This window comes from Scyliorhinus torazame, chromosome 8 (assembly GCF_047496885.1).
Source record: "Scyliorhinus torazame isolate Kashiwa2021f chromosome 8, sScyTor2.1, whole genome shotgun sequence".
Classification (NCBI taxonomy): Eukaryota; Metazoa; Chordata; class Chondrichthyes; order Carcharhiniformes; family Scyliorhinidae; genus Scyliorhinus; species Scyliorhinus torazame.
In genome coordinates, this window is record NC_092714.1 from 55,539,514 (window position 1) to 55,556,502 (window position 16,989).

At 50.5% G+C, this 16,989-nt stretch overlaps 1 protein-coding gene across 3 annotated transcripts in view; it reads left to right on the forward strand.

Moving 5' to 3' along the window:
* LOC140427849 (E3 ubiquitin-protein ligase DZIP3-like) overlaps window positions 1-5,420 on the forward strand; it is a 173,247-nt gene extending 167,827 nt beyond the window's left edge. For all 3 annotated transcript variants that reach the window (XM_072513632.1, XM_072513631.1, XM_072513633.1), the window contains 2 exons: window positions 779-871; window positions 5,265-5,420. In XM_072513632.1, coding sequence (XP_072369733.1) covers window positions 779-871; window positions 5,265-5,399 — 228 coding nt within the window. In that variant the 3' untranslated portion in view covers window positions 5,400-5,420. The remainder of the gene's footprint in view (window positions 1-778; window positions 872-5,264) is intronic.
* The last annotated feature ends 11,569 nt before the right edge of the window (window positions 5,421-16,989 follow it).

Sequence of the window (16,989 nt, forward strand, 5' to 3'; positions counted from 1 at the left end):
GGATAGTGCTAGCAGTAGAGAATTAAACTCTCATCCCAAGAGGGCTTGGTTTGAATCCCATCCTCCATGAATATCACAATTTGCTGACTATTGATAGGTTCTGTTTGACTGGGTCTCTGTTCTTCATTGGGTTGCAAAGGAAGAGGATTAAAGTAGCAATCCTCAACAAGCGCAACTGAATGTCAGTAAGCTAAAATCTGGTTATCAGTGGCCTGAAGAGGTCTGTGGTCGAGGCTTTCCTCTCTCCTTGGCTGAAGGAAGATAGCAGAGAGATAACATAGCAGTGTGGAAGGATGTCACATTGGATTAAACTTATTTTGAATTGAACTTCGTAGCCATTCTCATGGCTCAAGAAGAGTTCAGCGCACAAGGCGAACATTTATGAAATAATCTGCACGTTTTAAGTTCGGATTATGACAGTTATTCAGACAAGGAACGTATTTGGAAAGAGACCCAGTGTGAACTTGGATGTTGCATCCTAAGCCCATTATTGCGTGTGGTCATTAGGCACAGAAGATTCCTTTGAGTACGTTCAGTTTGCAAAAAACGCTTGATGTCCTTGCCATTTACCATCCATGAAAGGGATCTTCTGCACATATATAGTTAACATAGCAATTGAGAAGTTCACTAAATTAATAAATATGTGTCAATGGACTTGAGATTTTAATTTGCGTTTTACATGCTGATCTACAATGGCACTGCCAAGTCATGAGCCCATTGTGTATACTGAGATACTGTAAGAACTGTTGCAACTCAAAATAATCCTTGTGTTTTGCAGACTGGTGAGCAAGACCCTTGTGTGATCTGTCATGAAGAACTTGCTATAGAGTCTATGCTTATTTTACCATGCGCTCACAAGTTCCACTCTCAGGTATTATCATCACATTTTGCCTTTATTAACTTAATTTTTACGACCTCTATAAAACAAATAAAGAGAAAGAGGATCCATCACTGTGAAAATCTTTTAATAGGAACACTTCGATTTGAGAACAAAATGTAGACTGAATTCATATCTAACATGGAAAAAATAACCTGTTCTTGCAATCTATAACCAGCCACTAGGAGGTATGAAAGCATTGTAGCATTATACTTCGATTGTTTTATACCTTCTCTTGACTGAGAAATACTTAGCGCGCAATTTTACAATCCGTTGCCCTGGCGCCGATCCCATTACGCCGGATGCATAGTGGGTTTCGCACAGGGGCCGAGTCACACGAGTCACCTGACCCCATGGCGCCCAGCGCAATCTGGATCACACCCTCGTTGGACAGATAATCACATTTAAATGAACCGTTAACACAGCCCGTTTGAGGCCAGACTTTTAGTGATGGGGGTGGGGAAGGTTGCCCCTCTGCGGTTGAGGGTTGGGGGCATGTCTTTGTCTGCGAGGGGTTGCGATGTCCATGGGTGTGGGGGACCCTCAACCTCACATTGAGACCTGGGCACCCTTTTAAAAGGACGTCCCAATCTCTGAGGAGCCAGTCTTGCCGGCGACTTTAGTTCCCCGCTGCAGAAAACAATTTCTAACTGGGATTTTCCAGTGAGAAACTCCTTAAGCTCCATAAAATGACTTAACTGTAGTTGAATATCGGTCTGGATCGCGCCCAAACACCTGGCAGAATTCACTCTGCCAAACCCACCCAAAATGACACCTTTTTAAAAAAAAATAAATTTAGAGTACCCAATTAATTTTTTCCAATTAAGGGACAATTTAGCATGGCCAATCCACCTACCCTGCACATCTTTTGGTTGTGGGGGGGAAACCCACACAAACACGGGCCGAATGTGCAAACTCAAAACGGACAGTGACCCAGAGCCGGGATCGAACCTGGGACCTCGGTGTCGTGAGACAGCAATGCTAACCACTGCGCCACCGTGCTGCCCTCCAAAATGACACTTAGTCATGTTTTGGGAGAATCACGCCCGTAGTTTCTGCTAATGGTGCAACTGAGATCTCCTTAAATCTGAATAATAGGGGGGTGAATTTATATCCTACAGATCTGCCTATCATATAGCATTGTATAATGCAAAGCTTGGTATTTTACCAGATTCCTGTAATTCTTTTTCTTCATTTAACCAGTGCCCCCTTTGAAAGTAACGATTGAATCTGTGTCCACCAGCTTATCAATCAGTGCATTCCAAACTCTACCAATTTGTTGCATTATTTTATTTTCTCATTGATTTTTTTTGGCAAACACCTTGCATCTCTGCCCTTTGGTTGGCAACACTTCAGTCATTAGAAACAGTTTCTCTTTATTTATTCCATCTAAATCCTTTATGACACTTCTATTAAATCCCCTCTTTGTCATCTCTGCTCTGAAGAAGATAACCCCAGTCTTTCCAGTCAATCCATGTCACTGGAATTCCTCATCCCTTGAGCCATTCTGTTAAACCCCTGCAAAGCCTTCCCATTCCCCCTAAAGCATGGTGCTCAAAATTGGGCATAATTTAACTAAATTACCAAGAAACACAGGGCTGTAAAGCGCGACTTAGATTTGATAAGGGGCCTCAATGGGGTACCCGCGGCCGATTCTGCACATAGCCCTGTTTTATGCATTGAGGAGTCTCACTCGAGGGAACTCAGTGTAGTAAGAAATCGGGGTGCCATCCAAAGCCCCCAAAGAGACTCCCACCCCCACACACTATGGGAGGGTCCTGGCCTCCCCCGCACCCTCCCCAACACCCACACGGCACCCCAACGTGATCACCCCATGGAAAAAATACCAGCTTGGCAGTGCCAATCTAGGACCCTACCGGTCTCCCTGCCAGTTGGCAGTGCCACTTAGGCAGTGCCAGGCTGGAACCCAGGTGGCAGTGCCTGGGTGGTGCTAGGGTGCCAGCCTGCCCAAAAGGCATGAACCTGGGGGCCTCCGATGCCATGGGAGACCCTCCCGGTCAGTGCCCATAGAGCCCTGAGGTTCACCTTGGGACGGAGGGGCAGCTGGTTCGAGCCCCGGCTGCCCTGCATCATCTGGCTTTGCCAGCCCTGGCGGTTCCCCAATGTCCGCACCATCGTGTCGACGCCCTCGGCATTGCTCCTCCGTGACTGGGACAAGTTCCGCAGCGCCTCAGCCATGCCCATCTGAGAGCGGGACATGTCCCATAGAACTTCTTCAAGATCAGCCTGGTACTAGGTGAATACCCCAGCGAAGCAGACATTCTACCGAGACCTTCAGCACTGGCCATCACTGACTGCACGATGCCTTGGACACCTTCACAAATGGAGCTGATGTCTTGCACCAGGCTCTCCACTACCAGTGCCATCTCCTGCGCCCGTAGCCTCTTGGACTCCTCCAAGCTGCTATGGATCTGCGGACATCTCCCTCTGAATGTCCCGGCCACTCTCTAGCGTCTCCATCAGCTCTGGGTACCCCTGTGCCACAGGCTCAGCATCAGGCTGGGACCCAGCTGAGTCCTGGGATCCAGCAGCCCTCTGGCAGCTGTCTTGCCCTGGGGGTTCCTGCCTCCACCTAATGTGCATCATCAGTGGTGTGGTGCTCACCAGACTGTGCCCCAGAAGCCTGTCCACTAACGTGTCCCACCGAGGTGTGTATCTACGCTGGTGGAGGGTGGGGATGACAGCTGTGCTGCGACTATAACAGTTGCATCCTCGGAGCTCTCCGAGATATTCTGCTCGTAGTCAGGAGAGGGTGCCGCCCGGGATGGGCTGGCGCTGTCGGCTGAAGGACCTGTGGGAGAAAGGACATGTGGTCAGTGGGAGGGATGGGGTACTCACATTTGACAAGTCCTCTGGGTGGATCCAGGTGGCTCCTCACCGCTGCGGCATCCGCCAGCCTCCGCGGCCACCCCAGTCACCTCCAGTGCCCACTCCTCGAAGGCGATGAGGATTCTTAACTCCGACACCCCACCACCAGTCTGAGCCCTCTCCCGACGATTCTGGGAGAGCTTTTCCTGATGAGTCACAAAGAGGGCATCGTTAGCCACACGCGTGATTCACAGATGTGGTGGGCCGGGTTGGAGGGAGGATTGAAGGGGGAGGGGTTGCCTGGGGGGGTGAATGCTCCATTGTGGTGTGGGGGACTTTGGTGTCTACTCACTCGTGCTGCCCAGTTCAGGTCGTTGACCTTCTTCCAACACTGGAGGCCAGTCCTCCTGGTCACACTGCCCAAGCTGACTGCTGCCACCACCTCGTCCCAGGCAGCACTGGCTGCCTCGTAGCTCACCCTTGGGACCTGGGGTGGGGGGGGGGGGGGGGGAGAGGGAGAACAGGACAACAGGACATCTCTCCCGGCCTCCACAGCGTCCAGGAGCCTCCCCAGATCAGCATCCCTGAATCTTGGGGCTGGTCGCCTCGCGCCATTATTGCGAGCTGGCAAGGATTGTGCGAGCAAGTGCAGCTTAAGTGCTGCTCGACCTTGTTAGCCAGGGGCTGGCGAGTGTGGTCCCGGCGAATCAGCTGGCGAGCCATCATTTGGGGCGAGAAGTCCGTGATCCCTCGTTACGAGGACCAATTAATGTTGAATAGTGTTGCCGGTCTCGCTGGGCCGAGTACCGGGAAACCCGGGACAATTCCTGCTCACTAGCACACATAGAACGTTTTCCGAGAATCGCGCCCAAAGTTGCAAAAGTCTAGGTTGACTCTCCAGTGTACTACTGAGTGAGCACTACACTCAGAAGCGCTGTCTTTCGCATGAGGTATTAAGTCAAGGTTTCATTTGGTGTCTCAGCCAGGCTTAAGATCCCATGACTTCATTTCAAAGAAACCCAGGGAAGTTCCATCCTTTGTCCTGGTCAATATTTATCCCTGTATCAATATTATCAAACCAGATTATCTGGTCATAATCACACTGTTTTGGGAGCTTGCTGTGCACAAATTAGCTGCTGTATATTTTAGGTGACAAGAATTACTGTACTTCCAAAGTATGTTGATTTGGTCGTGAAAGGTGCTGTATTTTTGTTTTATGATTAAACCTTGTGATCCTATGGTCATTATTCCCAAAATTCTCCCCGGGTGTGACATTTTCCATGAGCCCGTCCCCACATTCCCCAGGACTAGATCCGGTAATGCTGCCTCGCTTGTTGGATAGGAAATTCACCAAAATTGTCCAGAACTCACTTCAGAACTTTCTCTCCTTGCTGTCGTTAATGCATTCATTGACCTCAATATCAGGGTAGGTAAAATCTCCCATTATCACTGCGCCATAGTTCATGCACCCCTCAGTAACCAATGTTTAAGAGATCGATGTTAATTGTAAACTTAATAATTAAAATAGATTGATTAATGGCCATTTTTTTCCATGTAGTGTATTGGACCATGGCTGCATGAACAGAGGACATGTCCAACTTGCAGACTTCATGTCGTGCTACCACAAGAATTCCCAGGTCTTCCCAGTCGGAAAATTCCTCCAATGTCAACGGTTCACAAAAATGCTCAATAAATGTTTGTATGTTGAAACACCCTCAGGTTTGCTATCATTACACATTTTAAAATTTTACTTTGTGTTCCAATATCCAAGGCATTTACAAAAAAACATTGGTCCTAACTCTGAGAGTCACATTTGCCACTTTCCAATCCTCTGGCACTTCCCCTGTATCTGGGTAAAATTGGAAAATTATGGCAAGCCATTCCATTATCTCCAGCCCCACTGTTGTGTACAAATTAAGGTTAATGCACATGTAGAGACACTTATTTATAATATTACTTTGTGAATAAATCTATAACTGAATAAACATTGGGCGGGATTCTCCGATCGCGGGACAGAGTGCCCGCGCAGTCGTGAACGCCGTCACGTTTCACGACGGCACGAAAGGGGCGCGGGCACTAGCGATTCTGGCCCCCACAGAGGGCCAGAACGGTGTTGGAGCAGTTCATGCCGCTCCAGCCTTACTTCCTGGCGCGCACTGGGGGCGGCGCAAACCCACACATGCACAGTGGCGACACGCCAACCCGTGCATGCGCGGTGGCCTTACTGAACACTCCGGCCCCGACGCAACATGGCGCGGGGGTTCTGGGGCCAGATGCGCAAAAAAGTCGGCCCGGGGGGGGGGGGGGTGGGGGGTGGAAAGGCCGGGCAGCCGATCACGGTCCAGACCCCATCGGAGGCCCCGTCCCCACAGGCCGCCCTTCGCGCAGAGTTCTCGCTGGCGTGGTGCGGTTGCGCCGATTCTCCGGCGCGGGGCTGGGAGTATCGTGCCCATTGACATCTGGGCTCCTCCTTTACCAACTGGATTCAACAAGGTAGCAGAGAGAGTGGGTTGCTGAAAGGTGAAGGTTAGAAACTAAGAAACAGGGGCGGGATTCTCCCACCGGGCGGCTAAGTACCGACGCCAGAGTAAAAACGGGAGTGTTTTACTCCAGCGTCGGCACCCATTCCGGGACCTCATTCTGCGGCCCACAGGGGGCTAGGACGGCGATTGGGACCCACCGATCCGCGGGCGGGCCTGTGCCGTGGGGGCACTCTTTTCCTTCCGCCTTCGCCACGGTCTCCACCATGGCGGAGGAGGAAGAGACTCCCTCCACAGCGCATGCGCGGGGATGCCGTTAGTAGCCGCAAACGCTCCCGCGCATGCGCCGCCTGGCAATGTCATTTCCGTGCCAGCTGGCGGGGCACTTCCGCCAGCTGGCGGGGCGGAAATCAGACCAGCGCGGGCCTAGCCCCTCAAGGTTAGGGCTCGGCCCCCCAAGATGCGGAGGATTCTGCACCTTTGGGGCGGCGCGATGCCCGACTGATTTGCGCCGTTTTTGGCGCCGGTCGGCGGACATCGCGCCGATACCTGAGAATTTCAGATTACAATCAGAGTAGCTTCAGTGAAGATTGTGAAAGCAAGTGTCAATTGTCAGGTTTAATTGCTGTGAAATTATAGATTAGTTAGGTAAAATATAGATAATGGTAGAATTTATCTATAATTAGGACATTACACCTGAGAATCAAATAAATGGTTACCTTTGTTAAACAAGGCAAACCAACCTTACCCTAAAGCTTTTGCACACACATAGGGACATATTTGAATCCGACAAAAACCGTTCCAGATCCAGAGCACTTTTTAAAAAAACATTTTATTAAGGCGTTTGTAATTTTTAACAGCAATTTTGAAAGCAAACATAACACAGTAAATAACGCCCCCCCCATCGTATCTGCAGACAGCTTAAATTTCTCCAAAAATGTTGATAAACGGCTGCCACCTCCGGACAAACTCTAACGTCGATCCTCTCAGGGTGAACTTGATCTTCTCAAGCCTGAGAAACCCGGCCATGTCACTGATCCATACGCCCTCCACGGTAACAAGATCTGTCTCTGGGCTACCAAGCAGGCAAAGGCCAAAACGTCAGCGCCTCTCGCCCACTGGACACCCGCGTCTTCCGCCACTCCAAAAATCGCCACCTCTGGACTCCGCGCCACCCTTGTCTTTAGTACCTTGGTCATGACATCGGCAAATCTTGCCAGAATCCCCCAAGCTTCGGGCAGGCCCAAAACACATGGACATGATTCGCGGGCCCTCCCGCACACTGCCCACGCCTATCCTCCACCCCTTCAAAGAACCTGCTCATCCAGGCCACATTTATATGTGCCCAGTAGACCACCTTAAATTGTATCAGGCTGTGCTTGGCACACGATGAGGACGAGTTGACTCTACTCAGAGCATCCTCACACAGACCTGCCTCAAGTCCCTTGCTCAACTCATCCTCCCATTTATGCTTTACCTCCCCTATCTGGGTCCCCTCCCACTCCATCAGCTCTTTATAAATTCCCGAGACCTTCCCCTCCCCCACCCTCACTTTCGAAACTACCTTGTCCTGTATCCCCCTGAGGCGCTAGAAGTGGAAAGGTCAAAACCTGCCTCCGTGCAAAGTCCTTCACCTGCCGATATCGGAACCCATTCCCACTTCGCAGCTCAAACTCCTCCACCAGGTCCTCCAAGCCGTCAATAAACAGTTCCCCTATCCTCTCGATCCCAGTTCGCTGCCACCTCGGAAATCCCCCATCTAGCCTCCTCGGCACTAACCGGTGGTTACCACAAATTGGAGTCCATACCGACGCTCCCTCCTATACCGTGTGTTTCCGCCACTGTCCCAACACCCTCAAAGTCGCCACTACCCTGGGCTTGTGGAGCACCGAGCCGGCAAGAACGGCAGAGGTGACGCTACCAGTGCCCCAAGCTTGTGCCCTTATGTGAGGCTGTCTCCGCCTGCTCCCACACCGACCCCTCCCCCTCTATCCACTTCCTGATCATAGCTATATTTGCTGTCCAATAATAGTTCCTAAAATTCGATAGGCCCAGCCCCCCCCCCCCCCCCGCCCCGGCTCCTTCTTTACTTGCAGGGTTTTGCCCGCCCACACAAACCCAGAGGCCCTCTTAAAAAAGGCTTTTGGACTAAAAATACAAATAGGGAGACACTGCAATATGAACAACAATCTCAGGAGAACCGTCATCTTTACGGTCTGTACCCTCCCTGCCACTGACAACGGGAGCATATCCCACCTTCGAAAGTCCTCCTTCATCTGTTCCACTAACCGAGCCAAATTTAATTCATGAAGCTGCTCCCACCCCCGCACCACTTGGATTCCCAAGTATCGAAAACTCCCTCCCACCACCTTGAATGGCATCTCCTCCAATCTCCTCTCTTGACCCCTCGCCTGGATCACAAAGACCTCACCCGTACCCATATTCAATTTATATCCCGTCCTAATTCCCCCCAGGATCCTCATAATCTCTCCAACCGCCCCCAGCGGGTCAGAAATATACAGGAGTAGGTCGTCCACATATAGTGCGACCCTGTGCTTTACCCCCACCCCCCTGCACTATCCCCTGCCAGTCCTTTGATGCTCTCAACGCCATCGCCAGTGGTTCTATAGCCAAGGCAAACAGCAGTGGGGAGAGTGGACATCTCTGCCTCGTCCCCCGGTGCAGCCTAAAATATTCCGAGCTCACTCGGTTCGTCCGCACGCTTGCCACCGGTGCCTGGTACAGCAACCGGACCCAGTCCACAAAACCCTGCCCAAACCCAAACTGCCCCAGGACCTCCCACAGGTACTCCCACTCCACCCGGTCAAAGGCCTTCCCCACATCCATGGCGACTACTACCTCCACCTCCCTGCCCTAGGAGGGCATCATGTTCACGTTTAAGAGCCTTCTGATGTTGGCTGTTAACTGCCTCCCTTTCACAAACCCCGTCTGATCCTCCCCCATCACCCCTGGTGCACAATCCTCCATTCTCGAGGCCAAGATCTTGGTCAGCAATTTGGCGTCCACGTTCAGTAGGGAGATTGGTCTGTATGATCCGCATTGTTCCGGGTCCTTCTCCCGCTTCAGAATCAGGGAAATCGAAGCCTGTGACATCGTTGGAGGAAGAACCTCGCGCTCCCTAGCCTCATTAAACACCCTCACCAGCAAGGGCCCCAGCACCCCGGAAAACATCTTGTAAAATTCCACTGGGTACCCATCTGTCACCGGGGCCTTGCCTGACTGCATAGCCTCCAATCCTTCCATTACTTCATACAGCCCAGTCGGGACCACTTGGCCCTCCACCAGCTCTTCCTCCACCCTCGGAAACTCCAGTCCTTGAGAGGAACCATTAAACAGCAGGGGTATCTGTCAGGGAAGGTGATTCATAGAATTTACAGTGCAGAAGGAGGCCACTAAGCCCATCGGGTCTGCACCGGCCCTTGGAAAGAGCACCCCACTTAAGCCCACGCCTCCACCTTATCCCCGTAACCCCACCTAACCCTTTTTGGACCTAAGGCAATTCATTATGGCCAATCCACCTAACCTGCATATCGTTGGACCGTGGTAGGAAACCGGAGCACCCAGAGTAAACCCAAGCATACACAGGAAGAACGTGCAGATTCCGCACAGACAGTGACCCAAGCCAGGAATCGAACCTGGGACCCTAGAGCTGTGAAGCAACTGTGCTAACTGTGGTGTTGGGCGTTCTGACACACAGATGAGCCAACACAGTTGTGTTTGGTACAACGCTGTTTTATTCAAACTTATTATCTACAGTTTTGTCTTGATACTCTGCACGTGGGGACTCCCTGTCTGTGATGTTAAAACAGGTCTTGTCGTTGTCCTTGTCCCCAGATCTACTGCCCACCAGGTGTCGTGTTTGTTCTTTTATCCTGTCCCTGTCTTTGTCTGTGATTGGTTGTGGTGTTGTGTCTGATTTGTCTGTTGGTGTGTCCATCATGATGTGTGTGTTTGAATATCATGACATCCCCCCTTTTTACAAAGATATGTGCCTACGTGGTTATAAATATAATCGTGTCGTGAGTGCATCTAAGTGTGTGTGTGTTGTGTACAGCATGTGCATATGACGTAACTATTTACATGGGGCGATGTCGGGTGCGTCCTGCAAACGAGGTTGTACCATAACAAAACATGAATGCGAAAAAAAAACTTTGAATAGTGGTCCGGTCAAACGATATCTGGAACGATAAACAACAACAGGTTATAATACAGTAGTGTTTAACTTTTTAAACGTATGAACAGTGGTATAAGTCCAGTCTAATGGGTGTGCGACGAATGGGTTGACCGCCTCAAGGGTGGGTCAAGAACCACCGGCTGATGTGCAAGCCAGGCCATGGGTGGCGATGGAAGGGGCGTGATCTGCGGCAGCTCCACAAAGTCATCCCCGGAAGCCTGTTGAGGATCCGGCTTGTGTGTACAGTGTGGCTGCGAGCGTGGAAGTCGGCGACGGGCGCGCCAATTGCGGCGACGCACTGAACCATCCGGCATGCGTATCAGGAACGAGCGGGGAGCCACACGTCGGAGAACTTCGGCCGGTGCTGACCAGCCACCATGTGGTAGATGGATGCGTACTTTGTCTCCGGAGGACAGGGGGGGGAAGGTCCGTCGCCCGTGTGTCGTACAGACTCTTCTGGCGATCACGCTGCATTTGCATCTTACGAAGAACTGTATCATGGTCCGTTGTTGGTGCCAGGATGGATGGCACCGTCGTCCTGAGGGAGTGACCCATCAGGAGCTGTGCTGGCGAGAGACCTGTGGCTAGCGGGGCCGATCGATAGGCCAGCAAGGCGAGGTTAAAGTCCGATCTGGCAGCAGCCGCCTTGCAGAGGAGCCGCTTGGCAATGTGAAAGCCCTTCTCTGCCTTCCCATTCGACTGTGGATGTAGAGGGCTGGACGTCACATGAGTGAAACCATATGCTGCGGCAAAGGACGACCATTCACGGCTGGCGAAACAGGGTCCATTGTCCGACATGACAGTCATTGGAATGCCATGGCGAGCCCCAATGACTGCGGACGACGTCAGATCATGTAGAGGTATGACTTCCGGGTAATTGGAAAAGTAATCTATAATAATGATATAATCTCTGCCGAGCGCGTGAAATAGGTCAACACCCACCTTCGCCCAGGGGGACGTCACCATCTCGTGTGGTAGAAGCGTCTCCGGAGGTTGCGCCGGCTGAAACCTCTGACAGGTTGTGCAATTGAGCACCATGTTGGCTATGTCTTCATTAATACCCGGCCAATATACCGCCTCTCGGGCCCTCCGTCTGCATTTCTCGACTCCCAAGTGGCCTTCGTGTAGTTGATTAAGAATCATCTGGCGCATGCTGTGCGGAATGACAATCCTGTCTAACTTCATAAGGACCCCGTCAATGTTGGTAAGGTCATCTCGCACATTATAAAACTGCGGGCACTGCCCTTTGAGCCACCCTTCCGCCATGTGGCGCATCACTCACTGTAGAAGGGGGTCAGTCGCTGTCTCTGCGCATATGCGGGCCAGACTTGGGTCGTCAGCCGGCAGATTTGCTGCTGTCAGAGTAACGTGTGCCTCAATTTGACGCACGAACCCCTCAGCATCTGGTGGTGTACTCACTGCTCGGGAGAGCGTGTCCGCCACAATGAGATCCTTCCCTGGAGTGTAGATCAGTTCGAAATCATACCTCCTGAGTTTAAGTAAGATGCGCTGGAGGCGAGGGGTCATGTCGTTCAGGTCCTTGTTTATTATGTTGACCAGGGGGCGGTGGTCAGTTTCGACCGTGAATCGTGGAAGGCCATACACATAGTCGTGGAACTTGTCCAATCCAGTTAACAAGCCCAGGCATTCTTTTTCGATTTGCGCGTAGCGCTGTTCCGTAGGGGTCATGGCTCGTGAGGCATATGCAACCGGGGCCCATGATGACGTGCTATCTTTCTGCAAGAGTACTGCTCCAATACCAGATTGGCTGGCATCCGTTGAGATTTTTGTGGGGCGAGCCGTGTCGAAGAACGCCAACACTGGTGCCGTGACCAGTTTGTGCTTGAGCTCCTCCCATTCCAGCTGATGCGATTGTTGCCATTGGAATTCTGTTGATTTCTTCACGAGATGGCGCATAGCCATTGTATGAGAAGCAAGGTTGGGAATGAACTTCCCAAGGAAGTTGACCCAGCCCAAGAATCTTAGGACCGCCTTCTTGTCAGCCGGCCGTGGCATGGCTGTGATGGCGCTAATTTTGTCTGCATCGGGACGGACCCCTGATTGTGAGATGTGGTCCCCGAGGAACTTCAGCTCAGTCTGGCCAAAAGCACACTTGGCGCGGTTGAGACGCAGGCCATTTTGTCGTATGCGGGCGAAGACGCGTCGTAGACGATGCATGTGCTCCTGCGGAGTGGTGGACCAAATGATGATATCGTCCACATATACATGTACCCCTTCGCTGCCTTCCATCAGCTGCTCCATGATTTGGTGGAAAACCTCAAATGCCGAGATGATGCCAAATGGCATCCGGTTGTAGCAGAATCTGCCGAAAGGGGTGTTAAACGTGCATAGCCTTCGGCTAGCCGGGTCCAATTGGATCTGCCAAAATCCTTTGGACGCATCCAGTTTGGTAAATATTTTGGCTTGGGCCATCTCGCTGGTGATTTCCTCTCTTTTGGGGATGGGATAGTGTTCCCGCATAATGTTGTTATTTAGATCTTTAGGATCTATGCAAATGTGGATCTCGCCAGAGGGCTTTTTTACACAGACCATGGAGCTGACCCATGGCGTGGGCTCCGTGACCCTGGATAGGACCCCTTGGTCCTGAAGAGCCTGCAGCTGCAACTTGAGGCGGTCTTTGAGTGGCGCAGGAACCCTGCGAGGTGTGTGAACGACCGGGATGGCGTCCGGTTTGAGGCGAATCTTACATAGAACATAGAACGATACAGCGCAGTACAGGCCCTTCGGCCCACGATGTTGCACCAAAACAAAAACCATCTAACCTACACTATGCCATTATCATCCATATGTTTATCCAATAAACTTTTAAATGCCCTCAATGTTGGCGAGTTCACTACTGCAGCAGGTAGGGCATTCCACGGCCTCACTACTCTTTGCGTAAAGAACCTACCTCTGACCTCTGTCCTATATCTATTACCCCTCAAAGAACAAAGAAATGTACAGCACAGGAACAGGCCCTTCGGCCCTCCAAGCCCGTGCCGACCATACTGCCCGACGAAACTACAATCTTCTACACTTCCTGGGTCCGTATCCTTCTATTCCCATCCGATTCATATATTTGTCAAGATGCCTCTTAAATGTCCCTATCGTCCCTGCTTCCACTACCTCCTCCGGTAGTGAGTTCCAGGCACCCACTACCCTCTGCGTAAAAAACTTGCCTCGTACATCTACTCTAAACCTTGCCCCTCTCACCTTAAACCTATGCCCCCTAGTAATTGACCCGTCTACCCTGGGGAAAAGCCTCTGACTATCCACTCTGTCTATGTCCCTCATAATTTTGTATACCTCTATCAGGTCGCCCCTCAACCTCCTTCGTTCCAGTGAGAACAAACCGAGTTTATTCAATCGCTCCTCATAGCTTATGCCCTCCATACCAGGCAACATTCTGGTAAATCTCTTCTGCACCCTCTCTAAAGTCTCCACATCCTTCTGGTAGTGTGGCGACCAGAATTGAACACTATACTCCAAGTGTGGCCTAACTAAGGTTCTATACAGCTGCAACATGACTTGCCAATTCTTATACTCAGTGCCCCGGCCAATGAAGGCAAGCATGCCGTATGCCTTCTTGACTACCTTCTCCACCTGTGTTGCCCCTTTCAGGCGTGTAAGTGTATGGCAATGTCCCCATGCCTTCAAATACCTCCTGGTTGTGAGCAAGGAGGGAATGGAGATTTGCGTGGAACTCGGCATCCGGGAAGTCGGATATCTCATTTGGAGAGAGAGACATAATGCGCCGTACCAGGTGAAAGACCTTACACGCCTGTGCGCCCAGTAACTAATCTTTTGATGAGCCAACAACTTCGAAGGGGAGTGTGGCCGTGTGCGTTTTGTGAGTTACCTGTAGCTGGCAAGAACCCATGGACGGGATGACGTTCCCGTTATAATCAACCATCTTGAGCCGGGATGGCGTGATGGGTGGTTTGACCTTCATGGCCTGGAATTCAGAGTATGCAATCAGGTTGGCGGATGCGCCGGTGTCCAGACGGAAGGTGACGTGCGATTGGTTGACCGTTAGGGTGGCACTCCACTCATCGGCCGGATTGATAGCGTTGACCCTGTTTACATCGATGACGGAAACCCGGAAGGCATCCTGGTCATCTGCATCATTTAGCTGGAAGTCTTGATGCGTGAGCTGGACGGTCCTGACGTGTCTGCGAGGTTGTCGGAGATGTGTAGGATCCATGGGTTGGGCCGCACGACAGTGGGCAGCGTAGTGGCCCATCTTGCCACATCGGAGGCACTGTCGGTTTTTAGCAGGACATTGCCCTTTTGTACAGCTCCACAGTTGCCGCACGTCATGACGTCACTGCGTTCGTTGCACCACTGCGCATGCGCAGTGCGATCTTTCATTGGGCGCGCCTGCACGGTGCGTCCCTCTATGTCGCCGTTGGTTTTGGCGCGCACAAGCGCGGGAGACCGCGAAAAGCGCGGGAAGTGGCCGCTCTCGTCGGGGCCGCGGGTCGGGAGATAATCGATGGCCTGGATGCGTTTACGTCGTGGGCGGCCTGGCTTGCCGATTCGACGGCTGGGGACCTCCTCCGTGCCAATTCGGATGCCTGAAATCGGGCAAAACGGCTGGTTGCATTCTCGTGGAGGACACAGGCTTCCACTGCAGACGCTAAGGTGAGGCTTTTGATTTTAAGAAGCTGCTGGCGTAGGCCACTGGAGGCAACGCCAAAAACAATCTGGTCCCTGATCATGGACTCTGAGGTGTTGCCGTAACCGCAGGACTGCGCTAGAATTCGGAGGTGCGTCAAAAAGGGTTGAAAAAGCTCCTTACCTTGCAGGCATTGCTGAAAGAGATATCTTTCAAAACTTTTGTTCACTTCAACATTAAAGTGCTGGTCTAGCTTGAGGATGACTGTGTCATACTTGGATTGGTTTTAGCCTTCTTTGAACACCAGTGAGTTGAAGACATTTATGGCGTTCTGACCTGCGTAGGAGAGGAGCATTGCAATCTTTGTTTCGCCCGAGGCACTCTGTTTCTCGTTGGCTCGGATGTACAGGTCGAATCGCTGCTTGAAGAGCTTCCAATTGGTACCAAGGTTCCCCGCGACTTGCAACGGCTGCGGTTTATTGGTGAGGTCCATGTCCAGAATGGCAGGTTAGTCGGCAGGTATCGATCCACTCCTGTACCATGTGGTGTTGGGCGTTCTGACACACAGATGAGCCAACACAGTTGTATTTGGTACAACGCTGTTTTATTCAAACTTATTATCTACAGTTTTGTCTTGATACTCTGCACGTGGGGACTCCCTATCTGTGATGTTAAAACAGGTCTTGTCGTTGTCCTTGTCCCCAGATCTACTGCCCACCAGGTGCCGTGTTTGTCCTTTTATCCTGTCCCTGTCTTTGTCTGTGATTGGTTGTGGTGTTGTGTGTTCTGATTTGTCTGTTGGTGTGTCTATCATGATGTGTGTGTTTGAATATCATGACACTAACCACTGTGCTACCATGGCACAAGCCAGACCACGGACCAATATAAATAATTGTAAGACAAGATATACGTAGGTATCTTTGCACTGATTGGATATTATAATTAAGTAAGCGTGCACTTATTGTAATTGGTTATTTGTTCTCCGAAAAGAAAACAAAAGAAAAATGCAGCACAGGAACTGGCCCATCGGACCTCCAAGCCTGTGTCGATCATGATGCCCTAACCAAAGACAAAACCTTCTGCCCTTACTCGGTCCGTATCCTTGTATTTCCTCCCTATTTATGTAACCATCCCAGGTGCCTCTTAAATGTTGCTAATGTGCCTGTTTCTCATATACTGTGCATGATGTAAACCTAGTCAATAGTCAAGATTGGACATAAATAACTAGTAACAAATGATTGGATAATGCTAACTTCTTGTAACTACATATAAAGTATTACTGCCTGTACAATCCTTGAAAGGTCTCATCTATACCTCTCGTCTGGTTCCTCATGAGCAGGATAGTGAACTATAGCTGAACAGTTGCACCATTTCTCCTCAACAGTTTAAAATAGGCACTTCCTGCAGACACTTCTTTTTGGTACAAGCAAGTGAACTACCTCCCCCTCAAGGAAGATAACGATCATGATTTATACATACTGGTACAGGCTGTTACAAAATGTCACAAAGGACACAGATATCTAAGCACAGGATTCTTTCAGTAAAACAAAATATTTAAAGTCCTGACTTTTTTAAGAAAAGAAAGGTTAAAAAGATATCATCATATCCAGGGTCAACTTTGTCTGTCAGAGGCACGCTGATGTGTGTCTATTTAAAACAAGGATTCATCACACATTAAATTTAGATAATGCAGAACACCTCCTTAAATCGTTACCAATATATTTTAAATCACTAATATACCACTCTGAACATATGGGAAGCAAAAGTGGAAAAGTGCTGACTGGTTCAAAGCTAATTTCATTGTAATGGAACCTGTCACTGTGATGGATATCACATTCGCCACAGTATTTGGTTTGAAATAAGGCAACAGAAATTAATACGTCAAGTATTTTAATTCAAAGCGGAATAAAACCACTTTAGCTAAAGGTCATCCAGAAGTCACCATTTACTGGGAGAAACTCCTAACTGACTTCAAAGATCATTAGGACAT